The following is a 25,929-nucleotide window of genomic DNA, read 5'->3' on the forward strand; positions in this document are numbered from 1 at the left end:
AGGAGGTCCTGGTAAGGAACACGGAACTAATAAGCCTCCACCAACTGGAAGAGTTCGGGAAAGGTTAAAAGGAGACACCACCTGTCCACTCACCTCCCAGAATCCTTCTCTCTGGCATCCATCTTGGCTGAACAAGGCTGCACCACCAGGAAGGACCCTGAGTCGGAATGATTGGCTAAGGACAACCCAGAAACTAATCCCATCACCATAAAACCGAGCCACGTGGGAGAGCTGTTCTCCTGGGTTCCCTTACCCTACTGCTCTCCACCCGGGTGCCCTTTCCCAATACAATCTCTTGCCTTGTCAGCGCATGTGTCTCCTCGGGCAATTCATTTCCGGGTGCTAGATAAGAACCCAGTTTCGGGCCCTGAAGGGGTCCCCCTTCCTGCAACAATAGTAATTCAAACTGCCATGAGGATGCGACTCAGAGACTCACTCTCCCGGAGTCCGCTCGTGTGTCTACCCAAATGTACTGTGTGTGTTTCCCCTCTTGATAAATACTATACTTGCTACACTACCTTCCATCTTTGTGGAAATTCTTTTCAGCAAAGCCGAAGGGCCAGGGCCCTTGTCACTGACCACTGGGTCTAGTGGCTAGGATCTGGTGCTCTCACCACCGTGACCTGGCCTCAGTCTCTGGCTGGCAATCTAGGCCTTGCTTCAAGCAGTTGCAGGCTGAGGCCACCCAAGATCAGAGTGACAGGAGGCAGGTGTGACCAGTGACACCCTCCCCTCCCCAATCCCCAGCTCCGCTCTCCCACTGAGCCCTCCTCCACATGGGTATTGTATTTGTATTGTTCAGTTACTCAGTAGTGTCCAACTCTATGTGGCCCCATGGACTGGAGCCCACCAGGCTCCTCTGTCTACGGAATTTTCCAGGCAAGAATACTGGAATGGGTTGCCATTTCCTACTCCAGAGGGTCTTCCCGTCCATACGTGAAAGAACATCAAACAACTCTGTTCAAAACAGTTTATTTTATTTTATTTTTGTCAGACAAACACATTGATTTCTGGACCACAGTAGAGGATGGAAACCTTTCACAAACTTATTTATTTGAAAATACAAATATAAAATTATACTTTCCACATCTGTGATGTGAGAGACTGCCATCCACATAGTAATTTTTTACAACAGGGCTTTAAGAAAGCCACACACAAAGACCTGAAAGATGCTTGAGATATATATATATATAGATACATATATATGTATATATATAAAAAAAATACTCACTACCAAAGTTGTCATCAGTTTCATACTAAAGTATAAAAGTAAGGGTGAGGTCAGCCACAGTGCTAGGGAAAGTTTTATTTAGATACATTGATGTCCACATGAAACGCTTAGACTTGCATCCTATTACATATGGAATTCCGAGTTTACAACACACCATGAACGGCAGATTGGCTAGCCCACGCTACTCAAAGGACACTCACAGATTCCACAGAGGATGGTACAGTATGTACAGAATACAGTAGCAGAGAGCCTTCTGGAAGGCTCTGGAAACTTTTATCTCTCAGTCTCCATCCCCAGCCCCCCACGTGCCCCTGCCTCCTAGGAACAAACTCCTATCTGAGACAATACATTCTGATTATTTGATAGCCAAGTGTTTGGATTCAGGTTGCTTCCCCAGAGGGGTGGGTTTTTATGTATATATTTTTGTTTTAGTTTATTTACTTTTTTTTTTTTTTGGTTAAAAAAAAGAAAGAAAACAAACATTACGGTATTAAAGTATTGCTTAACGTACAGCGTCTCCTTGGGTAGTGTCTGTGCTCAGGACGGGGCTGAGCTGACTTCTGCTTCTTTTTGTTTGGAGTGGGGGGCCGGGTGGAGAGGGGTGGGGGGAGCCTGCCAGTGTCTCTCTTCCATGTGCTTGCCTGCATCTGTCCCTCTGCCCCCACCCTCAACCCCCAACCCTGCTTCAGCCTTCCTTGGAAGATAGCCTGGCTTGCGAAGCACATTCAAGAAAGAAAAACATTCTTCCCTCCCCACCCAACTCCCCAGCCTCCCTCTGTCCCTGTGAGCCACTCCCAACCAATAGAGAGAAGTATGAGTTAGTGTTTCTTTTGTAAACAATTTCATATGCAATATAATACAGAAAGCATGGCTGACCTTCAATTAAAAAAATGTAGTAAACTATATTGCTTTATTCTTGATTATGCTGCAGTGAGTGAATGGCAGAATGAAGCAGTGTGGGTGGGTGGTGGTGGCTAAGTCCCTAGCCCTCGTTTGCACTAAAGATCAAAATAGGTTTTGTTTTTCTATTTGGAACCAAAAAAAAAAAAAATTTTTTTTTTTCCCAAAATCCCCAAATGAAAAAGAAACAAAAAAAAAAAAAGAAAAAACCAAGAAACAAAACCAAAACAAAATTGAAAACAAAAACTGAACACCTTTCAGGTCATTAGAACCAACAATTACCCAATGATTTTTATACTAGTCTAGCAAGATGTGTGTAACATTCACTGGCTGTGAATTGCTGTGCAGTGAAACATTAAATTGACAGCAATAGAGCCATGCTACCTTAAAGTCCAAGCTACGAGTTCAAATTAAGATGAAGGTTATGAAGGAGAGAAACGCAAAGGCCTGTTGGGACTTCGTTTGAATCAAGCCCATGAACGACTGGGATAGAGTGAGGCTGTCTGGTTTTCCCAGTGGGTGTGAGGAAGGCCACAGACCAGGGGTGCAAGCTCCTGGAGAGGAGACCCAGAACTCGGTCATCCCCGTCAGCTCCACGTCCAGGGAGAACCAGGAATCGGTCCAGGAGCTTATGTGCCCACTCTCCCCCGAGTGGGAGGAGAGGAGTCTGGGGGCCCCAGGCAGATGGATCTAGAAGCCAGAAAGTCACCCGGTGGCTGCTTTATGATTCCGGGGAAAAGCCATCAGCCAAGAGGGTTTCTCCCCCAGGGAAGGCGGAAGGTGGTTCCCATGTTCGCCGTTGAGCTTAACTGACACAAAGACAAGGCTGAACATCAGTGCTAAAATAATTTACAAAAATCTTTCAAAATGGACTTCTAGATGAGTGGGGGACTAATGTGAACCTTAACCTAGGTAGCCACATTAAAACATATCAGATTTCCACGAGATTTGTGCTATGGGCTACTGGGTCTCTTCAAAAGGTATTATAAACATCTAAAACATATTCACACAGATTATCAATTTCTTCTGAGCATTCTTAAAAAAATATTTTTTTCTCTTAGTAAAATCATTTTAATATACCATGCCTCCCTCTTTTAAAAAATAAATTAAAAAAATCCAGTTTTGCATATCTAGCATTAGCATTTAAGGTAGTATGGCACACCCCTTCACAGCTGGGGGGGGTGGGGTGGGAATCTACAAAACGCCGTAGAGTCTACCGGCATCTGAACATCGTGAGACCTTGGGTTAGTTGAAACCACATCAGATCAGCAAAAATAAAATGAAAACTTGAAATTGAAAAAAAAAAATGAAAGGAAAAAACTGCCCCAAAATTATTAGCATTTTTTTTTTCATAAATAAGAGAAAGTTCTATCCTTACTGGTCCTAAATCTGAATAACTATGTCTAATTTTTTTAAACCTTAATTACGTTATACCTATCAATATGTACTAGAAGAAAGAGGAGAAAAAAAGTCACTACACTAGTACCAGGACAGCACGCTTACAAGATAGCCATTTTATACAGTATTAACAGACAATGATCAACAAAGAGTCTTCTATGAGGTGATGGGGGATGCAGAGAAAGGAAGGCTAGTACAGTACATCACCAACATGGACAAAATAGTAATTAAATTCCCTAGTCTAGACACTGAATTTCTGGGAATTTATTGTCTCTTTTTTTTTTCTTTTTTTTAAAATAAAACTTCTATTTTGTTATTTTATTACTTGAACAAGTTTTGATATTTTAAAAGCGCCCAGCATTTTACTTAACCTGGTTGTTTGGAAATAAAAAAAGAAAGAAAGAAAAACAAACAAAAAAACAAACCTTCACCAAACAACCTAACATTTTATTGGAAAAAACAAAGAACATGATTTAAAAAAAAAAAAAAAGATGTTGCTGTTTAATTAGAATTGAAAAAGGCTTTTTTTCTTTCTTTCTGAGTTAGCATTTTGGAGCCTTTTGCTTGAAGATGCTTTTACCCTACCATGTCTGTGAATGTCTACATTAGTCTACTTTGTTAGTAAAATTTATAAAAATAGGAGTGCAGCAGCTCTTTATAATAAATGTCGCATTCAGTGTCTCATACTGGCTGTGCCTTAAGTACCAAATTTATAAACGTAACAATTTAAAAAATATTAATAAAACGTCAATATCACATTTTAAAAAAGAAAAAAATATATATCCACACTACAATATGTTTTAATGCCATCTATTGAGTTGTACTTCTATAGTTGCTGTTGCCGACCTATTACCAATATTAAAAAAAAGTTAAATTAAAAAATATCCTTCATCATAAGTATCTTTCCCCAACCGAGGACCATATATTATAACAGCCAAATGTTAAACATGTGCAAACAGGAAACGGTCAGTTTTTCCCACCAGTCACAGTGCAGCGATGTTTATACTTTTTACTTTTTAAAATTCTGTTTACATCTACAATAAATTAAAAAAAAAATTCTTTCATAGCCTCTCTGGTGATACTTGCAGCACTGAGGTATTAAAAAAAATATATAAACCAAAAGGTTGCTTTCCTAATTGGTAAATAGAAAGTGAATGGAGAAAAGATTTCATTAATGCAGGCTTATCCACTCCTGGCCCATGGGTCCCCGGAGCTGGGGGGCGGCTGGGGGGACAGGGGGAGGAGAGAGGCAAAGTGTCCTAGGGACCTTTGGAGGTGCTGAAATGATTGGACAATAGAAAATGATCAAATATTTAAAAATTAAGACTGAAAAAGAATGTCCCCCCACCCCTCCCCACCCAAGCCAAACCTGGTGTGCTTTGAAACATTAAATATGTTAAATATTAAAATTGTAGCTTTGTTTTTAAAAAACGTCTTGGGAAAAGCAGTTTTTCATATTTTAAATAAAAATCTAACTAGACGGTAACGTTGGAAGCTGTGCACAGACGAGAGGTTAATATGCTGGTATGACACTAATACAGTTCTTAGGTCTATCACACAGACAAGAGGAGCTAAACAGTGTTCTAACCTGTCCTGGGGTCGGCCTGGCAGCTGGGTGTTCATCCGTCTCAGTCACTGACTCGGTTACCATTCCTCCCCTCCTCCACCCACAGAGCATCAAACTGCCTGGGACCGACTCCCTCACAAAAATATTTTTGATTCTCTCTTTCTTAATAGTTTCTATGTAGTTAATGGAATTGTATTTACAACATTTCTTTTTTAGAATTCACAATTGCAAAAAACCTTATAATATCACCTCTTTCAACAGAAAAAAAGCACTTATAGAAAAGGAGGACACGCAAAACATTGTCGTCCTTACCTTATTGCCGAAAATAGATATACTTAGGTTAACAAAGAGACGCCACAAAAAAAGAACCGCTAGAGAGTCTGTTCATTAGCCTACTACATCCATCTCACTTCTTATACAATGCAGAGTAGAAAGTTGATGCCCACCTCCCGCTCGGCACTTCACAACCTCGCTTCTCTGTGTGTGCTCAAATTCTGCCTGAAAATTCATACAGTCTCAGAATTGATACCAAAATATTCAGAGTAATATTACCATCTCAGCATCCTTGAAAAGTGAGAACAGAATTAAACAAGCCAAAAAAAAATTGTTTTAAGAAAAAAATAATACCTTAATATAACAATTATACTATGGTTAGCTTTTAACTAGATATTAAAGCTATATGACTACTGGACTAAGTCAAAATCACTACCAAATGTGATTCAAAGAGATTTAAAAGGAGAAGAGGGAAGAGAGAAGAGGGAGGGAAACCATCAAGAAAAACAAAAACAAAACAAAACCAAAATCATGGGGTATATACACATTTAAAAGCTGTTGTCTTATATTACAGCAGATTCGTGAGATGATGAGATGCAGTCAACCCTCGATCCGAAGTGAGCCATCTCTGGTTGGGACGGGGAGTGAGGCTGGTGGGGGAACAGGTCTGATGACATCACCTAAATAAAGGGCCACTCAGAAACTTCGCCCAGTCTTGCCTGGACATCCAGGTATGCTCTGCAGGGCACAGGAGGTCGAGGACGTCCAGAAGAGAACACAAAGTCGGGGTGGGAGGAGAAAGAAGCAATGTCAGGCAGGCATACTGTTTACTCTGAACTTTTTAACCAGCATTTTCAGAGTATGACTACTTTGGGCTACTGAGGATGTTTGAAAGTGGCCAGGCTAATAACAGCTGACTGGGGTCACAGCCTGAGCCGAGCTTGATGCTGGGGAGAAAGAGGGCAGCTCTGTAGCTCATTTTGCTGGCTTGCTAATTTGCTGATTCGATACACTATGGTAGAGTTCTTGAGGCAATGGTGGAAACTGGGGTCAGCAGATGTGGTCACGCTGGGTTTGCAGCTGGAACGGTGAACTGCAGAGTGACTAGCACTGCCTTTTCTGGTTAAGAGTCTGTTTTCAAACATTAAACTAAATGTTTAAAAGTGTTTGCCTTTAGGAGACGCCCGTTAAGGACTGTCCGTAACTAAAACTGCAAATTTCTACTTAAAAAAATCATATTACATACAAAAGACTCAAGGTCAGGACGCTTGTAAAAACATACACAACAAATAATAATCAGCTTTGGTCCTAGGAAATGAGAACAGGCCCAGGATTCACAGACTTGTTGATTGATTCTCCCTGAACTGACTGGGAGCCAGGGCCCCTCCTTTCAGGGATGGTGCTAAAGGGCTGAGGGTCATCTCTGCTGGGCATAGACTGTGTGTGTGTGTTTTGGGGAGGCCGTGTGACTCAACTGGCCCACTTAATCATTTTGGAGGGGGCGAGTGGTTAGCTCCACTCTCTAGTCTGTTCCATCCTTTCGAGTCCTAAAGCTGGATGCGGGAGGCTGGGCTGCGAGCAGCCTCACCTCCCCCCACCCGCAGGGGAGCTCTGCAGAGGAGGGTGGGGCCGGAGGCGGCAGGGAGCCCTGCACCGCCTGCTGTTTTGGCAGGGAGGGAAGAGGCACTGGCAGCTGTCTGATCCCCGTGTCATCTGACCCCACAAGGGCGGGAGCCACCTTCAGCCCCCCACGTTCTTGGGTCCATCAGCCCGCCTTGCTCTCAGAGGAGCCTAGCTTTGCTGGGACCCCTAAACCCAGTTGAATTAGTCGTGAGTAGCTCTCCTTCACACTGTTAGTGGCCTCTGGCTCTGGCAGGCCAGCAATGGCTGGGTCAGTGCTGGAAGGGAAGTGGAGGCGAGGGGGTGAAGAGAACTCACACACGGGGTTTATTGGGTTAAGAGAGGCAGTTGCGTTAGTCGAGGTGATTCCTTAGAGCAATATTAGAGAAATCCAAGAGATGTACGGAGCTTGGCTCCACCTGGTCCCCCAGTTGGGCCCGCACTACTGGGTCCTGGCTGGCTCGGGGGCCTGGAGCAACCCTCGACAAGAGGAGCGTCCTGCTGACTGCAAACCAAAGTGGCAAATCCATCTCAGCTTTGCTTCTCCCAGAGGGACAAGTGCTCATGTCCCAGCTGGGATTTTGCAAGCAGGATCCACTCCCAGGCCTCAGCTGTGGCACTCTCTCTTCCGAAGAAACAGACTCTTGTCTCAAAACCCAAAACCAGCTAGCTCACACGGGCCACGCTGCGCTTCCACGAGAGAACCCCCTCTCCCTTCCTGGTGCTGTTCCGGAGAATGAGGGATACCCGTCTTCAATGAGAATGTGGAAAGAGGCTCCCTCACTGACTGCCCCAACCTCCCCTCTCCTCCACTCCACCCCTTCCATATCCCCATCAAAGTGATTTAAAAAATGTTTAATTAACTTGAGCTCAGTTTAAAAGGTTAGGAAACTGGCAGGGATCCAAATCCATGTAACGCAGGTGATGTCGTTAATTTAATTTGCTTTTCGTGCGGTAATCTGGATAATTACTCAGTAGTTACTGGCAAAAATGTTTTCTTTTCACTGAAAGATGGAGTCTGGCTGTCTCACTGCATGAACCCCACTGGCCGAGCCCAGCGAGCTCTGGGGAGCTGAGAGGGCCTGGCAACCCTTAGCACCCTCCGCCCCCAAGCCTGGCAGAAGTCTGACATCTCTCTGCCTCTGTCCCCCTGGGACAGGCACAGCACAGCATCTCCTTCCAGTTTCCCACACTTTTGATCGTATTTCAAGACACAGAAAGATGAGAGGTGGGAAAGATAGAGAAAAAGGATCGAAAGAATCAAAGGAAAAAAAAAAAGACAGTGGAAGAAAAATGGGGGTCATGATTTAAGCCAGAGGAGGGATGAGAGATTAAAAGGCTGGATCTTGTTGCCCCCCACCCCCCCGGAAAGGGGTGGAGAAAGAGGAGGGAGAGACGTTGACGCGATGGGACCAGGGCCCGTGCGTACTTGCATGCCCAGGGCGCATACATGTACGGACACGCCTGGCGGGCGAGACACGTGGCAGAAAAGGCAATACCTCAGAGTGGGGTGGCAACGGAAGCACCTGCTCAGTGGTATCCATTTGTAAAGGCCGTTGCAATCAAAGGTCCCTAAAATTGCACAATTGTTAAGGTCATCAGCACGCTATACATGGGAACAGACTGTCATATTCTGGGAAAGGGAATTATCGCTAGGACTAGACTGTGGTTGCCAGCATGAATATGTAATTCTGAGACACCGTGCCATGAGGGGCTAGGATGATATCCTCCCAAGCCCTGACTCCCCACCCTGGCCTGTCCGCTCACCCAGAGGAAAACTGAGAGCCAGATTCCCAGGAGTAGGTGGATGAGAGGAGAGGGGGGCTTGTGCCACCAACGGTGGGCACTGTTGCACTGAGCCCCAGACAGCCCCCGACGGCTCCAGCTGGGGAGAAGGCCAGCCCCGTGCAGACCAAATGTGACTTGACGTTGCTTATTTCAGAAACCATCACAGCACACAGGTCAGAGACCCAGGTTTTCGTGAACAGATAGGGTCAGTGTTTCTGGGTGCTGACCGTGTCCGACATAGTGGTAGACGATCCCTGAAACAGATGCAGCTCTAGGTTGACTAGTTACTGCTCTCGATTAGGTGTTACAGCCGATCTGAGGGGGTGTAACTCACCAAACTACTGCCTAAGTGATATTGGTTCTGGAGTGGGATTCAACAAGGACCCGGACTTCACAGGCCAGGCAAGGCGTATGTGTGTGTGTGTGTGTGTGTGTGTGGTGTGTGAATGTGTGAGATGGTGTGTGCGTGCATGTGTGTGGGTTGCAGGGGCGACCTTTCAATGCCAGGGGCAGAGACTGGCCGCCCTGATGCCCTGATCGTCTGCACTTGCTTTGTTCTCCCCAGCACAGCCCGGTAGGCAGGGCTCTCCCACAGGGATGTGACCTGGGACAGCAGACACTTCCCTCTTAGCTCAAAATCAAACTGTCTCCAAGATGGCGAGGTTGGCCGATTTTCGGTTTCCCCAATGGAAGGGACAGCGAGCAAGTGGGCTCAGGCACATTCATGCTCACACACACCGCGAGGGGGAAGAACAATACAATCTGAAAACAGCATGCAAATCTGTTAAGCAAATTTCCATTGCCTGGATTAGTCAGATTATAGAACCACAGAGCATTACAAATGTCAAATGCACCTGGCCTTCGGGGCGGGCGGAGCTAAAGAATGCAAAGGGGAACTTACTTGGAACCGGGAGACTGTAGGAAACATTAGCGGAGGAAATCTCCTGGGACGGGACTTGCACCCCACGCTACGACCCAGGCCCCAGTGCTGCCCCAGGACCCCAGGCAGGACTCTACTGACTCAGGCTGTCATCCTACGGGGACGGGGCCCTAGCTCCAAGGTCCCAGCCCCCCTGAATCTCCAGGAGGCTGGGATCAAGCAGAGGGGCTGACCCCAGGGGTCTACTACGAGCCAGCAGCTGCCTTAGCCTGTTTCCTTAAAGTCTCACACACCAGCTTTCGAGGGAGGAACACTTCTTTTTGTTTTGCAGCCAGGGATGCAATGGGTTGTACATGTGGTTCAGGGTTGAGTGGGCTGAACGTGACCCAGGAGTGACCTGCCCACACTCCTTCCACTCCACCTGTGGCACGCGCACAGAGGCTCTGGAAACGTCTAACGGGAGAAGCTGCAGCCAGGGGTGACGGACGTGGGTGTGGCGGGGGGCCCGGTGCCCGCTCCTGGCCTGCCGGCTCGGGGGCTTCCCTGGCACACCACCCCCCAGCGGGCCGCAGGAGACAGGCGGGCGGGCAGGGGCGGGGAGGTACTTACGGCGATGCCGTGGCCGAAGCCTGAGCCCGGCTGAGGGCTGGTGGCGCTTATGTAATTCCCCACTCCGGAGTCCTGGCTGGCAGGGCCGTAGAGGTCGGCGACGGGTCCTGGGCTGTTGGCCCCCGGGAAGCCTCCGGGCCGCGCCGGGTTGGAGCCTGCCGGGGAAGCGGGCCCGCCAAAATTCGGTTGAGCACTGTAGCTATTCAGGACTGGTGTGCAGAGAATAGAGCTGGGTATGAGGCCGGAAGCCAGGCATGCACCGGTCACCACAAGCCAGACACTCGGGAGGAACAGCTGAGGCCCGACTTCTAACACTCAACCAAGGCCATGCGAAGACATCAGCAGGGACTCAAGAATACTCAGCCCAGGCTACTACTAAGAAGCTCGGAGCTCCAAAAAGAGATAGAATAAAAAAAACAACCATTCAACACAGTATGGCAACCAACCGGGGTGCTTCACTGCCCACCAAATTATCACAATAGAAATAGAGAGATATATGGAAGAGAGAGAGAGAGAGTTGGTTTTTTTTTTTTTTTTTTTTTCCACATCTGAATTGATGCTCATGCAGTCTTGTCTAGATTTGGGCACGTTGAGACAGCATTCACATCCCATGCAAACTACAAAGGAACTAGTTTTAGACTACACATTGTGTTAATATTGATATTAAAACGTGACAGGAAACAAAGCAATTTGTGTCCAGGAAAAAAAAAAATCTTTGGGTAGGGAATTTTTTGGTTTCACTTTTTTTCTTGTTTTTGGATCCATTAAATGACAAATTTGTTTTAAACGACAACAAAAAAAAGACAAAAAAGATCTTCGGCTCTCCCTCCCCCCACCACTCCCCCCACCCCACTGGCTATTCCCTCCCTCCCACCCCTCCCGTTTATATCCCTGAATGAAAGTCGTCAATACTGAGCGTGGTCGGAGGATGGGATATGTCATGGAAGACTTGGGCATCTTAACATAACCGTAATGATGGTGGCAGAGGGTTCCCTTTTGGGGTGGAGAGCAGGGGATGGAGGGAGGGATGGGGTGGGGATGGAGAATCTGGAGGCTCTGGGCCAAAGCTGGTGAACGCCAATGACGCTACAGGACACCCACACACTCACCTCCTGCAGTAGAAGGAAAGGGGGGGATTTAAACTTTTTTTTTTTTCCTTTTGTTTAAAAAAAAAAGACAAAGAAGTATGAATTCAGAGCATACTGACTGAACCAAATTATCACGAAAGCGTATCTGACCGAAAAGCCTGCGTTCTGCTGGTTATCTTCAGATAGACTCCAGACTATCAGAAAGAAGAACGAGGACTGGACCTTTGCTACAAGCAGACGAGACTTCACACCCACATGTTCCTCAGGGAGTGGTGGTGGGGAGGGGGCAGGGTGAGGAGACACTGCCGCAGGCCCCCGCCTCTACTGTCCCCAAGTTCCATCGTTCCCGCCCCAGCGAGGACCACAGCTTGTCAACCAGGTTAACTGTGTCTCTTCTTCAGTCCCCTTTAGTAGCTTAAATCTTTTATTTTCCATGCTAGAACAACAACAAAAAAACATTTTTTATACTGTAAAAGTAATTTCTCATTGACTTTTGAAGTTCAAGGTGAATCTGGGGCTGGCCAGTTCTGGACTACAACTCGTCCATCTTGAAGAACCAGACAATACGGGTTCCATGCACTTCCTTGAATCCCAGGGGGTGCTCCTCACAACAGCCTTCTCCCTCCTGCCTATCCTTGGCATTTCCCTCTGCCCTGGGCCCATCTGCCCTCAGTGGTAGCAGGGAAAACATCTGCAAATCTTCTCTGGACCATGACCTTGCCCTGGGCACCTGTGGCTGGAACTCCTCACCTCTGGGTGTGTGTGTGGGGGTGGGGGGGCTTGAAGAGCCAAACTTGGATTGATTGCTACCGACTAGTCGCCAAGATGGAAAAAGACCGACAATGTACCCCAGCTAGGCTGCTGGGAGACTGAGACGGGATGCAAAGATGCAAAGGAGAATGAGCCAAGCAGGGCTGGGCTCCCCTCAGCAGAGAAAAGTCAAGCTGCTTCCTGGGAAGGCCATCTGGGGCAGGAGGCTTCAAGGTCAGGCCCCTAGGAAGCTGTGCCAAGAAAGGAAGAAACTGGCTGATGGAAAGCACAGGTTAAAGAGAGAGAAAAAAAAAAAAAAAAATCCCAGAGGCTCAGAGCAAGTGAATGGCTGATTTGGGAGTGCACTGGCAGACAGAGGGGACAGGATTTTTGAATACAGGAGATTAAACTTGCAGATAACATTTGGCCCTTCTCACTCACGGAAGCAAGAATCAAGTTGAGATATTCAACAGACAGCATTATCTCGGGCTCACACACTTTCTTTTTCCAGGCCAGGGAAAGCAGAGAGAGCTCAGACACTGACTCCCGGTTCACCCAGGCAGCTGACCCCACTCCTATACCAAGGAACCAACAGAGTGACCAGCCAGCTCTGTTTCAGGGTAACGGGTGGGAGGTGGGGCCACAGTGGAAGGTAAAGGCTTTCTGACTTCTTTCTCCTCTGGCTAGATGAGGATCCAGGGTGGCATGCTCATCTAGAAGCCAAGGAGGAGACAGTGAGCTCCATCTTGGCTCCTCCCAGCAGGGCGATGGCCACCCAGAGACTAACCCAGCCAGTGGAAGGAGCCTGGGAGAGAGGAGGCTGCATGCTCACGGAAGGATGCTGTCTAGAAACACGCAGCGCCGAAGGCTCAGAAGACGGGGGGCTGGTGGTATTTGGCCCACCCCTGTTAGCCTCCCCATCCTGTGAGCCCAGGAGGCCTGCAGCTGGAGAGCTGGCCTGAAGGGAGCCTCCCAGTTGCTCCTACATCGCCCCTCCCTCTTCTATCCTCTTCCATCCAATGACACCAGAATCACTGTGGAGGAGGCGCTGTGTTACAATGCAGCTCTAAAACCCTAAGTCTCGCACAGTTATACACTTGCCCTCTTCACGCCTGAGCCCCAGCTCCGTCACCCTGCAGACACCCCCCAGTCAGGGCTGAAAGATGGGGCCCTGGCTAGGAGCCCCTGGTTCTGGGCTGGTCCCTTTTCTCTGGATAGTGGAACCTGCATCCTCAAGGGCTGAGGGCGTAGAGGAGCTGGGTCACTGGGCTCCTCGGTCAATGATTCCCTCTTTCTCTGTAGGCAGAGGACCCGAGCTCCAGAAAGCGGGTTAACACGCCAACCTATGTCCTGAACCCATGCATCTCCGGGAGGGCACTACCCAGCTCAGCAGTTTGAGAAGGAAAGGGGAGGGGCACCAACATGCGCTGTTTGATGGTGGGAAGGCAAGAGGGACACGGTGGTCTTCCTCTTTGGGAACGTTCACCCTGCACACCAGCTGGCAACACAGTAAAGGAGGAGCCCCTCCCCTCCAAGCTGTGACCTCGAGAGAAGAGGCAGGCAGGTGGGGGCTGGGGGAGCATGACTCGAGCCCCTGACCTGAGGGTGCTTTCCGTGCTAGTTATCCTGAATCAGTTCTCAATGGGCTGTCTCCTTGCAGGTCACCTCCAGGCTCATTTTAAGGGGAGAAATGCTCCAGGCCAGGGTCAGGTCAGGAAGAGGGAATGGGACGTCCCTCAAGGCTGCTCAGCTAGGGTGTGTGTGTTTGTGTGTGTGTGGAGGGAGGGAGGAAGAGGTCTCAGTAGGTACTGCTGAATAAATAGTGCTGAGATGTAAAAAGGACGTTCTAACTCCCGTCCTAGAAGAGGACAGTGTCTTGCAAACACCCTGGCATTTTTGTAGCAGAAGCTGTGAGCATTAAGTGGCCTTGGGCAAGCTCTGCACCAAGCAGCAGTTTGGGGACTCGTGGTGGGGGAGCAAGGTCACTTCTCCACCGGCCGCTCTGGGCAGCGCCCACAGCAGCGGTTTAATCCGGGGCAGGCGTCTCTCCTTGCCCTGTGCCCCAGGCATTCTCTGGGCTTTCTGGGTCCAGGCAGCAGTATGCTCAGGGAGGCAGCTACGGTGCAGAGAAAGGGAGCTCTGGACTTGGAGTCAGAAAACCTCAGTGTGACCCCAGCCCTGATCCCCAGCTACCTGCCTGGGTGGGTGTCAGCCCCTCACCCACCAGAGTCCTCATCTACGACATGTGAGTCCTGCCCTACTCAGCCTTGACTCTCAGTGGGCTGAGGCGAAAATGCAAAAGAGGAATGCCTGTAACTCATCGTGTTTAGAACAAATACACCCGTTTTTGAAACAATTGTCTATGCAGAGCCCAACAACGCAGATTAGCATATGCAGGTTTAGGAAAACCTGACATAGGATAGCACAATTCACTGGCCAAACAAATCAGGAAGTGATTCACAAAAGGATCTGTTTCATCTACCATGCATTCAATCACCTTGGACCTGATGAAAAGACTCTGGGGAATGGGGGGGATGGGCAGAAAAGCAAGGACACTACCTCTCATGGAGGCCAACAAGAGGAAACGCATCTAAATTTCAGTTGGTGGCATTTTGCATCGGATAAAAGGAGGCACTTCCTGCCTATCAAGGGAATACACCTGGATGGCTGGCCCAGGAAAGCCATCCCAGAGTCCTTCTCCAAGGCCTGTCCTGCAGGCTCAGACCCTCACCTGAAGGGGCAAGATCCAAAGCTCGGAAGCATCTGGGGGGTTTACGGCAAACCTTTCGTTTTGGTGGGTACAAGTCTGCAGGTGGTTCTGCCCGACTGTGGTCAGAAGGAGCTGGGCTGAGAGTGGAATTTGTCACTGAGGGTGGGGAAGTTGTGGGAGAGAGCAGTGAGGAACAGGAGAGCCACACTGCTGGTCTAGGAAAGGTTGGAAGTCCCGATACTTCTGTACACTTCCAACACGATGCCGCTGGACCTAGGGCAGAAGGCTAGAGCCCAGGACTCGGAGGTGGGCACTCCTGGGAGGGCATCTCTGGCTCTAAGGCCTGAAGAGTGGATTATTACTGATTCAAATAAAGGAATTGTTAACAGAACTGTTGCTATATCTGAGACAAGCCAGGGCCCACCAAGTCCCAGGCTCAGACCCGGGTCCTGGTTTGGTGGCTTTCACTTTTCACCAAAAGGGAGAGCCAGCCCTTAGGACAATTTCAGTCTTCCGCTTGACGAATTATCTGTGGCCGCCAGGTTGCATCTCGGGAGAGGGCCTCACGGCCCCCAGCACATTTCTGGGACAGTGTGTGCAGCTCAGGACAAGGCAGGTGCAGCAGCAGGCCTGCCTGCACCCAGCCCAACTCATAAGGTAACCTGCTGTCCAGCAGACCTTACTGCGCCTGCATGAGGCGCGAGGGCAGGGAGACTGGGCTGCTGGGTGTCACGGGCCCGCTCCCAGCCTCAAGCTCCTGAAGAATGCAGGACCTGGAGCATAAGCCCATGTGGTATTCTTCATGTTAATGTATCACACTAGATCGTAGGGAGTTCTGCTTGTTTTAGAGGATTTAAAGAAAGTGACTGAGAACACAGTGAGCAGAGGGACTCTGTTGATGGGCTGATACCAGAGTCACTGTGCCTCTGACCGCCACTCTTCTCTCTGCCGGGATTAAAACTCCACAGCAGCAGAGACTGCGTCTCTTGTCAGCAAGGGACCCTCCGGGAGGGGTGTGTGTGCAGAAGGTGGGGGCTCTTCAGGTTCTCACGGGGCCCTGGGTTCTCCAGACCAAGAGCAACCTGCCCGATTCCCATTTACCACGGGGGGCTCAGTGGATGCTGGGTTTCATAACCCCAGGCTGCTCTCAAAAGCTGAGACCTGACTCTGAACAGCCAGCTTCTCAGGAATGCCAGCTAGTCAGCTGAGGCTTCCCTGCAAACAGAGTTGGGGACCCTAATCTGCAGTCTCACCGTGCCCTCTGCAAGTCGTGTCCACACTAAATTAATGCCAGTGGTCAGCTGGGGAAGATCAGCCTGAAGAGCTAAACCTGCTTCTGATAAAGAAGAAGAAACACTCAGCTGTGAGCTACCACAGCTCGTCTCCAGCGGAGCAAGGGGGAATCACATTCCAGCAGTCTGCCCGGCCACAGGGCCCCAGGGATCTCGGCTCAAACTTCCCTCCCAGAGCCTAGCCTGAAGGGGGAGAGGAAGACAGAGAGGGCCAGCAATTACCTCTAACCTGGGAAAACTGTGACACACTAAATGAAAATCAAATCGGTGCAGGGACCCAGATGCAGGGACAATCAATTTTATATATGACATTTTTTTTTTTTAAGCTCTGCTGAAATTCAAGCTATTTCAGAAGGCAAGGAGAAGACATACTTTAATAAAACTAGGAGAGGATTGAGAGAGCTATGTGATGGTATTTCTTTCTTCCTGTCTCCCTATACAAACCAATATATTGCCGGGAAGGACAAACAGCCTGCTATCAGCATGTCTTGACACATCTGAGATGCCTGGCTCATCGCAAACACTGCACGAGACACGTGGAGAGAGTCAGCTCACTCCCTGGGCTCACAGGGAGTCAGTGTCACAAACATTCCCAATGTCGGTTTCAGTGATGCCGGTCTTCGAAGACTGCAGTTTTTGCTTGTACACTCACCACCTAGCCTGCTTCAGACCACTGTGGGGGGCCCAGATGTCTGCTGGTTAGTGCTGGCGTATCTTAAGTAGGGAATGGATGGACAGTGGAACCTAAGACTCAGGACTCACGGTTTTGTAGAAAGGTCGAAGCTTCAGGTCAAATCACATTTCCAAAAGAGATAACTTTACTGCTGGCTAGCTCCAAAACCCTCACATCTTGAGTTCCTAGTGAATCTGGATACTCACACCTGGATACTCAGATCAGTGCAAGGAGACAGCCCCCAGAACCCTGTCTAAGGAGGGCTTTATGGCCAGTACTTTATGTTGCTGGACAACCTCAACAGGAAACAGCTCATTCTGTCTTGACACTTTTTGAATATCAGCCTTGACTTGGGTATGTCTCTTCCTTACAAGGGACCGGGCTGGGTTGGCTGGGAAGGAGGAGGCATGGGGTTAGTGGCTGACTGCCATCTGCTCATATGAGGGGTAAATTCTGGGGACGGAGTAGCACTGAGTGGGCCTGGGCCTGGGCTGTGTTTCCTGTGTTGTAGCCAGATTCTTTACCATCTGAGCCACCAGAGAAGTCCTCCAGGTGCACTGGCAGGGGTTTTAACACCATCTTGTTCTCGTTCCTAACAGCTTTTAAGATGGGCTTTATTGCCCTGGGGTCGCAGAGAAGGAAACTTGGAGCTGGGGCCATGCGGGGATGCGTCCAGGGTCTCACAGTGTCTCAGACTGACTCACTTGGACTTCGGGGCAACCCTCAGCTGCTTTTAGACTGAATCACACTGCCCAGTTGTCCTTCCTGGCACCGTGGTTTGCAAAGGTTTCTTCTGTTTATTTGGATCTTTGCTTTGCGGAGGTTGCAAAACCAAGGATGATGAATCAAACCTCCAGTGCTGAAGTGCCAGTTCCTGAGGGCATGGGCCCTGCTGCCCTTTCCAAACTGGGAGCTCCCTGGTGGTGGGGGTGTCTCCCCCATCAGACCGGGGGCTCCCTGAGGTAGGCCATCTCTTTATGGCCCTGCCACAGCAGATAGGGCATAGCCTCTCTCCCGAGGACCAGACCACTCTCCTCTGGACCACATCTCAGAACAGAGCCGGCACAAAGCCGGCATGCAGTATAGCTGGGGTCAGAGTGTATCAGAGAGAAAGAAGTCCTTCCGTGCAACCCAGAAAGTGCAAGCAGAGGGTTGGTCTTAGTCCCCAAAGACCACTCCAGTCTAGTAAGGGCCACCTTCGGGGAGCCCTCAGATGTGAGCACCTTCAGTGTTTACTACTTGATTCCATGTCATGGAAACTCAGTGTTCGTGGTTCCAGAAACCCGGGCGTGGGGTGGGGAGCATGCCCAAGGGGCACCCCTTGAGGACCTGTACAAAAGGCTTTCCACTTGAGCAGCCCGTCTTTAACGATTGTAAAGGCACCGGAGTTTAATCCATTTTTGATGTAAGCGCTAATAGCTCTGTGTCCTTGAAGTTCAAAGCGGGCGCATACATGTCACTAATTAGCCAAGCACGGCGCCATTCAGCTCCCTCTCATGTTTCTAATTAGGTCTTAAATAACAAACAAACTCCGACCTTACCAAAAGGCCCCCATTCATCAGACAGTCAAGGAGGGTGGCTGCTTCCCTGTTTATGGTTGCTCCGGGCCACTGGTTCTACGTGTACATGCTCTCAGTCTCAGCTAGGACAGGCCTATTCTCGGGGGAGGCAGGAGAATCCATCTATGAGGACACAGACCCTTTCAGCCCGTCCGGGAGGGGTCGATCTCCTGGCCCTGCTGGGAGGGCCAGTGGTGGGCAGGAGAGGCCTGAGCTCCAAGGCTGCAGGCTCATGATCTCTGTCCTTAGAGGAGGCTGGGGTGAACAGTCTGGCTTGTGGCTCTGCCGATCTGTTTCTGAAGGTAAGGATGCTGATGACGAATCACAGACATTGTGTGAGTCTCTATATCTGGAAGAACCTTGTGGTATCTGAGTCCATGATTACACACTGGACTTGCCTGGGGAGATTTAAGTACTGCTGAGGCACCCAATTCCCCTGTAGATTCTGATTTGACAGATCCACAGTGTGGCCTGAACACTAGGAGTTTTAAAATTTCCCCAGATGATTCTAACATGTAGCCAGGTTCAAGAACCACTGTGTTCACCCCCGTTTCACAGCTCATCAATGGTAGCTATTAACAGGTCTACCTTTATTAATTAATATCATCCAAAGTGCCACACCCTAAAGGGTTAATCAACCACACCCAAAGATGAAAATCTCGACTATAAGTTTTTTAAAAAAATAATACACAATTCTGGAAATATTTCTATCCCTCTCAATGCCTTCGTACATCAAAAAAAAAAAAAAGCATGACTGATGTTTCAAATTATTCCCTACCAGTTGATGCATCACTTGGAAACCCCTGGCTTTCTCTCCAGTCACTTCTCTCAGATCTCAAGGTATTATCACTGTCATCCCTTTTCTTCCCAATGATAAGGGATCCAGAGCTTTGGAAACAGCAGCAATACAGAGCTATAGAGCTGAGGGGTGCCCAAGAACCCAACAGTCTGAAATCCTCTGCCCCTAAATCAAGCAGCTTGTCATTGGCAGAAGCCAGATGCAAACCAAGTCTTCCCTGTTCCTTCTCCTTGACTCTTTTTTTTTAAGCCTCTTATCATCCTTATCTGATTAATCCACAAGGCAACCTGTTCCCTAGGAAGGGGAAGGGATATAAGGGAGATGCATGCCTTTGAGTCTTTCTATCTCCAAGGCCAGACACAGGAAGCCAGAAGCTGTGGGGTCAACCCTTGAACAACCACGTAACCTTACAGCAAGCCATTCCCAAGTCTTGTTTCTCTTTAAGCCAGGTGGGAGGGGAGACACTGAAATCTCAGGAGCTACCTCAATGGAAGGTTTAGAAACTCTTATGTACCTGGAGCTGAACAACCCAGACCCAGAAAAGTAAAATGACATGGCCAAGGATAGGTAGCAATATTGGGTGAGAGGTTTCTTCCAACAGAGGTCCGTGTTCTCTGGTTTTGCTGCTGTGCTTGTGGGTCTTTTCTCTGGAGGCTGGGTAGACGTTACCAGACTCTTCTGTCTGGGTCAGTCCTGACTCGGGGGCATTCTGGGTCCCATGTGTTGAAGGCTGAGCATATCCTCTTCCCCTCAAGACTGGGAAAGCCAACCCTCTGCAGGTTACAGTCAGAAATAACTTCCAGAAAGAGGGGAGAGTGGGGCTCTGCAGCCTTGGCCTCCCACAGTGGGCTCTTCCACAGGCACACAGGTTTGTATTAATTGTCTACCACAGACCTGGACAGATCATTTTATTAATATTAATAAGTAACCAGGAACAAAAGGCCCCTTTATTTTTAGCTCTCTCTAATTGCGTAGTAATTACTCATCTACAAAACAAATGAGCCCCTGCTCGTTGTTGCCATGGTACTGAGGGTCCAGCCTCCCTGCAGGATGATTGGCCGAAAAGCCCGCTGATCCCGCCTCCGGCCCCGCCCCTCCCGGCCATTGGCTTAAGGCAAAGCCCCAGCAACTGGACAGCCAATCTCCTCCCAGCCTTAGGGCTGGGCTGGTCTACCCAGCGACCTTCCAGATGCAGTCTTCCCAGCTCGCAGGAAGGGATGTTGATTGATCCCTACGGAGAAGTCTGTCTTGCCCAAAGACGCCCAGCCCTGCTCCACTGCTTAGTTTCCTTCGGGCAGTGGCTAACTTCCTTCAGTTCTGTTTTAGCTAAAGCCTCCTTTCAAATAATTGTCTTCAGGTTGGCTCATTCTTACAGGACCACGCCTCCTCTAGGCCTCTGTGTACCTTTGGTTTGAAAAGATCCAGAGACCAGAAGCCAGGTCGCAAATGTCAGCTAAAGCCAGACAACCACGATGTTAAGATTGCAATGTCAGAGGCAGGTGCAAAAAGTACATATAATGTCTCCGGAAAATGACTTCGGGTTCCCTCCTCCCCTAGGGATACGGAGAATTGATTTGATGGCAACAGTGGGGATTTGGTTTTGTATGTTTCAAAGGCACAGTGCTTTGCAGGTAGGGCAGGACTGGTACTTCGGGTGCTGACAGAGCACAGGTCTGGTCCAGAGCACAGGTCTGATGAGACAGACCTAGGCTCAAATCCTGTCTCTGCCACCTGACTGGTGCTAAGACACAGTTTTTAAACCTTAAAAATGGAAATGGGAATAACAGCACCCATTTCATAGGCCTGTGAGAATTAAATGGGATAAGGGAGGTGGACTTAGCACAGTACACGACTAATTCATAATAAATGTGAGGTATTGTTAACATATTACCTATATTTTATTAAAATTGGCTGGGAAGTGTCTCTAGCATTCTACCAACCACTTGCAAGATATCCTTCCCTTAAGAGACCTCTCAGGTGGGTTTGAATTTTGAGATGACTCTCCTGTCCACACCATAGAGCGGACTGCGCTGTGGCTCCACTCATCCTGATAGATGGAGAATGGCTCTCTCATCCAACAGCCAATCACAGCTGTTGAAAAGCATAATTTTTCCATATCCCCTGGTGCAGGATCCCAGGATGGGAAGAGGAGACCTTTTTATTTATTAATGAGCATCCAGGAACAAAGGGCCCCTTTGTTTTCTGCTTTCTCTAATTGCATGGTAATTATTCATCTGCACTAAGAATGAGGCTGACTGCCTCCTTGGAGGGTTGATATGGTAGGAGAAGGCAGGCACCACTCTGAGACAACATGCAAAACACCTTCTGAAGACTCAAAATTCTGCCTTTCATTGAGGAGGGCACCCCAGGGAAGGTTAATCACGTGTGGCTTTCTGGCATTCTGAAGCAGATTTGAACAGAGGGAGCAAAGATGAGGAAAGAGGGAAATGGGCTGGCAGAAAGGACAGGGGCAGAGGCTGCCACAAGGACACCCGTAGTCCCACGCAGGGGATGAACAGGAACTTGTTGGCAGAAGCCAAGGAGAATCCCTGCAGGGTCTCCTTCCTCCAGGTCACAAAGCACAGCCGCAGGTGCCAGGCGTCAGGCTGGGCTCCGTGGAGCCGCTGCCAGGTTGACCTCCCTTTGTTGGTTCTGTCCTTAGTGAGCTCCACTGCCATAAAGAATATGAACTCCTCTCTCCCACCAGTATGACTATAGCAGTCTGGCTTTCAAGGCCTCCATCTCCCAGACTCTAGCTTGAATCTGCCTACACCCCTGCTTCCCATTAGGCAGCCTCCCACTGTCCCCCCGTCAGCGTGATGTTCAGCTTGGAGTTAATCAGCTAATGGTAAAGTGAAAGGCGCACAGCATCTCTTATTGGGCCCTATATATGAACATTTATGGAGTGTGTACAATTTAATGGTTTGTCACTTGCCCTTTTGCTTTCTGTCTCGTCTCTCTAATCCAGCCTGCTCTCAAGCTTGTCTAATATAGAAATCTGAAGTCACTTCTTGGTTACAGGCCTTGCTGAGGCTCCCAGTTACCCAGGTGAATCTGGGCTCGTTAGCACTTTGCAGCCAGAGCCAAGGGTTTGCAGGACTTCAGAAACACTGCTGTTCTGGTGGCTATGCATTAGCTGCTTTCCCCAGGCTCCCTGGGGAGCTCCTATTTGTCCTTTAAAAGTAGGGACACTCACTGCCCTGTAAAACCTTCCTTGCCTTCCCCCCAAAGCTAATCACTTCCTTCTCTGTGCGCCTTCTTTTCTGGGCTTAAGCCTCGTATTATAAGCACATGTTAGTCTCCGGGCTAGGCTAGAAGAGCCTCTAGGGCAGAGGCTGTGCTCTGTATTCATCTAGCAGCTTCCAGGGCTGCGAAGGGCATCTACTGCTTGTCTCTCCAGCATCATTCTCGTGTGCCCCCTTTTGTCAGCACCTGGATTTCCCTGTGGAAATCCATCCTTCTCGTGCTGTGTCAGAGCTCTTCAGAGGGTCGGATCCCACCCTCAGTGACTGGTTCACGTAACCCAGGTCTTAGCCAAAGAGCACAAAGTTCTACTTTTGCTAGAAATCGGGACCGTTTGACCCCCTCTTCTTCTAGACCAGGAGGGTACAATGAATCAGGAAACTGTGGCTACCATGTTGCTATCATAGGAAACCAACAAAAAGACAATACTGAAAGGAGAGGGAGGGCGAAACTAAGACAACTGCAGAGAAAGCGCCATGAACAGTCCACACAGGAAGCTCACTCTTCCACGGAGCTTCCAGGATGTCGGCCAATAAATCCTCTATAATATTTAACTGCTCTGAGCCGGGTTTTCTGAGATAGTTCAAAGCACCTTGAATCAAGGCCCAGGATGATGCCTGTCACATATAATAATTACGGCTGTTAAACACTTAATAAATATCTGCCAATTTAAATCCACGGCAGATGTGCGCGGGGTCTGGTTCTGAAATCTACATCTGAAAGGTTGGCCCATGAGGTCCCGACACGGAGCCGGCAGCCGAGGCTGTGGGGCTTTCCCAGGACATTCCTGCAGGCACAGGGTGTTCAGGCGGCAGATGAGTCTTTCATGAACAAACACAGTTCCTCCACAGGGCTGCTTAAAGGCGGCCAAAGACCTGGGTTCAAGTTCAGGGTTCTCTACCCTTGACCAAAGCCTCGCTAACCAGGTAACCAGCTGTGTGACCTTGGATAAGTCATGGAACCATTCTGTAGCCCAGCTTTCTCGTAAAAGCAAACGTGTGAAACTGAGCCAGAATCTTCCGCTTTCCTGCCCATGTGATGGGGTGGCTGTGGTACAGACGTGTGCTCTAAGCTCTGCAGGAGCACCAGGAACCATGCTGCACCCAGGCAGGTGCTCCATAGATTCTTCTCACCAGCACATGGGTTCACCAACTTTCGGGGCTCCCCAGACCCTGCAGCACCTCCATCACCCAGCCCGGAGTACCAGGAAAGTGCTCCTTCAACGCCATCCATTGGGCTGTATGTGCTGTGACAGAGTGCTCAGGGGCATCATTCTTCCCACCCCTCCTCCCGAGCCAGCATGGGAGGGGTCAACCTGCTCAGCAGGGCAGGCACGGGTGTGTCACCTGCTAAAAATAATTCTGCTAATTTAAAAGACCATTAATATGCTCCCACGCCATTCACTTTAGGATTAACTTATACTTAGATCTGGGCTTCAAGGCTAGTCACTAATTGCACCAGAGTTGATTTATCAAGTGCCTGGTATTTCTATTACAAAATTATTGATTAGAGCTGATGTATTTTATCCTCAACAGAGTTGGTCCGAAAGCCCTTGGAAAATGAATGAAGCTGAGGTTAGAGGCGGGCAGCTCTGCACATTATTATAAATTCACTGGGGTTACTGAAATCCAATGCGGGACTCTTTATGGGCAGAGTCCTGGCTCTCCCAGAAATGGAGACTGTTAATGATGAACTGAGAAACGAGGGCCTGGTGCCCAGAGCACAAGGCAGTGACTGGGAGATGTCTGTTCAGGGAAGGTCTTGCGAGTAAGTCTGGCTGGCTGCAGCAGTTGGTCTTAATGGGGTCCCAGATTCTCTCCCCCTTTCCTAGGCGCTGGCTCTGTTCCAGGGAGAGGGTGGCCCCAGGACCCTCCCCACAGATGGGCCATCTTGAGGTCACAACCCCCAGAGGGTGCTTGCTGCTAGCACAAGGCAGGCTGGGCAGGAAAGGAGAGACGCCTGCCTGCGCTGCAACCCCCCACCCCCACCCCCTTCCTGGACATCGGATCCTGCTGATGGAGGCCCAGGAAAGCCATCTTCAAAAATAAAGGTCCATTTTCCTTTTTAAAAAGGAGCTGACAGTGCCAGAAACAACGCATCATGGGAAATAAGGGCTTTCTGGGGGAGGGATCTAGATGCTCAGACCACTGAAGGCAAGAAGTGTCACACGCCTTTACCTGCCCTGGTGCCTGCATAAAGCAAACCTTCAAAACAGGCTTGTTGAAAGCAAGACCAGGGAACTCTGAGGCGCATGCCACATCTGGCGCACACAAAACCCGGATCCCGCCAGCAGCTGGAGGCGTGTGAGAACACCCCCGGCCTCGAACGCATAGGAGGCAGAGGAGTCCACTGGGGACGTGGAAGAATATCCCAAGATAAAATCAGGGCAGGCCTGGGACCTACTCTCCTCCCCAGAGTTCATTTTACGGTTCAAGGTCAACTATTTATTCTGTCCCCAGGACTTGCATGTTACTCTCGCTCACGTGACCTCCTAGAATGCAAACTCAGGATGTCCAGCTGCAGGGCAGCAAAGCCATTTTCCCAGCAGAGCCAGGCCCAGCTTTAGGTGGGGGTGGGGGGGATGCGGGGAGACTTCTCTGCTCTCTCTTCCTTTTGTCCCCACCCGTTTCTCCTGCTTCCCATTCTGGGTCAGTCTGCAGCGTCGGCAGCCCCGAAGCCTGCCAGCTCCAGCTATTCCCCTCTGCCCTGGCCCACCTCTATCCCTGTGAAGCCTGGGTCGGAAGGCTGGCGCCTCCCAGATCTCCCTTCCTGGGCCTCAGGGACCAGGCACCAGGCCCCAGGGGGCCCTCAGTCTGGGCTACCCGCCTGCTCTCACAGTCAATGCTGGTCCACCCCCCCGGGCCACATTCCACCATTTTGCATTGTCATTTCACACTTTTGGGGGACTTCGGGGCTCTGTCTCCCCTGATAATAGGTGACTTGCACCCTGAAGGTTCAGATCTCACCTCCGTGTCCCGCAGTGTTGTATCAGAGCCACCGATCAGCCTGGCTTTAGGAGCGGGTCCTGGGCGGCAGCTACTGCTTCCATCAACTTACAAAGGTTAGGGTCATCTCCCAAAGCTCCAAGAGACCTCTGCCCTGCATTATGACTCGTCACCACAAATGGAGGGGACACACTGTGCCTGGAGCTGGCTGACTGCACACGCTCTGAGCCCAGGGCAGAAGCTGCAGGACTGGGAAGTCTTCCCGGGGAGATGGAGGCAAACCATGGCCTCCTCTTTGGATGTTACTGGTTCCCTCCCTCCCCTCCTCATGAAGCTGTGCCAATAACCTCCATACCAGGAATGTCACCTCTCTCACCCCACCTGCCCTGCACCCCCTTCTCCCTTTACCTTCACCAACCAGAAGGACAAATGCCAACCTTCACCAGGACCAAACGTACCCCCTCATCTGCAGACCGAGGATCTCAAGGTCCGAATCCCTTTCCATACCATATTTCATTTCCCTCTCTGGCCATGCAGATAGGGCTGCCACATGAACCTGTATCCCTGAAGGTGAGCTGGAAAAGGACTCTAATAAGAGTAGTGG

At 49.4% G+C, this 25,929-nt stretch overlaps 1 protein-coding gene across 4 annotated transcripts in view; it reads right to left on the reverse strand.

Moving 5' to 3' along the window:
• Positions 1 to 956: 956 nt before the first annotated feature.
• Positions 957 to 25,929, reverse strand: part of MSI2 (musashi RNA-binding protein 2) — a 408,751-nt gene continuing 383,778 nt past the window's right edge. For 2 of the 4 annotated variants that reach the window (XM_010852922.1, XM_010852921.1), the window contains 3 exons: positions 10,267 to 10,475; positions 8,489 to 8,561; positions 957 to 6,107 (listed from right to left, as the gene is read on the reverse strand). In XM_010852922.1, coding sequence (XP_010851224.1) covers positions 8,520 to 8,561; positions 10,267 to 10,475 — 251 coding nt within the window. In that variant the 3' untranslated portion in view covers positions 957 to 6,107; positions 8,489 to 8,519. The remainder of the gene's footprint in view (positions 6,108 to 8,488; positions 8,562 to 10,266; positions 10,476 to 25,929) is intronic. The other 2 variants (XM_010852920.1, XM_010852919.1) reach the window with 2 other exon arrangements.

This window comes from Bison bison, unplaced genomic scaffold, assembly GCF_000754665.1.
Source record: "Bison bison bison isolate TAMUID 2011002044 unplaced genomic scaffold, Bison_UMD1.0 scf7180017864317, whole genome shotgun sequence".
In the NCBI taxonomy this organism is placed as follows: Eukaryota; Metazoa; Chordata; class Mammalia; order Artiodactyla; family Bovidae; genus Bison; species Bison bison.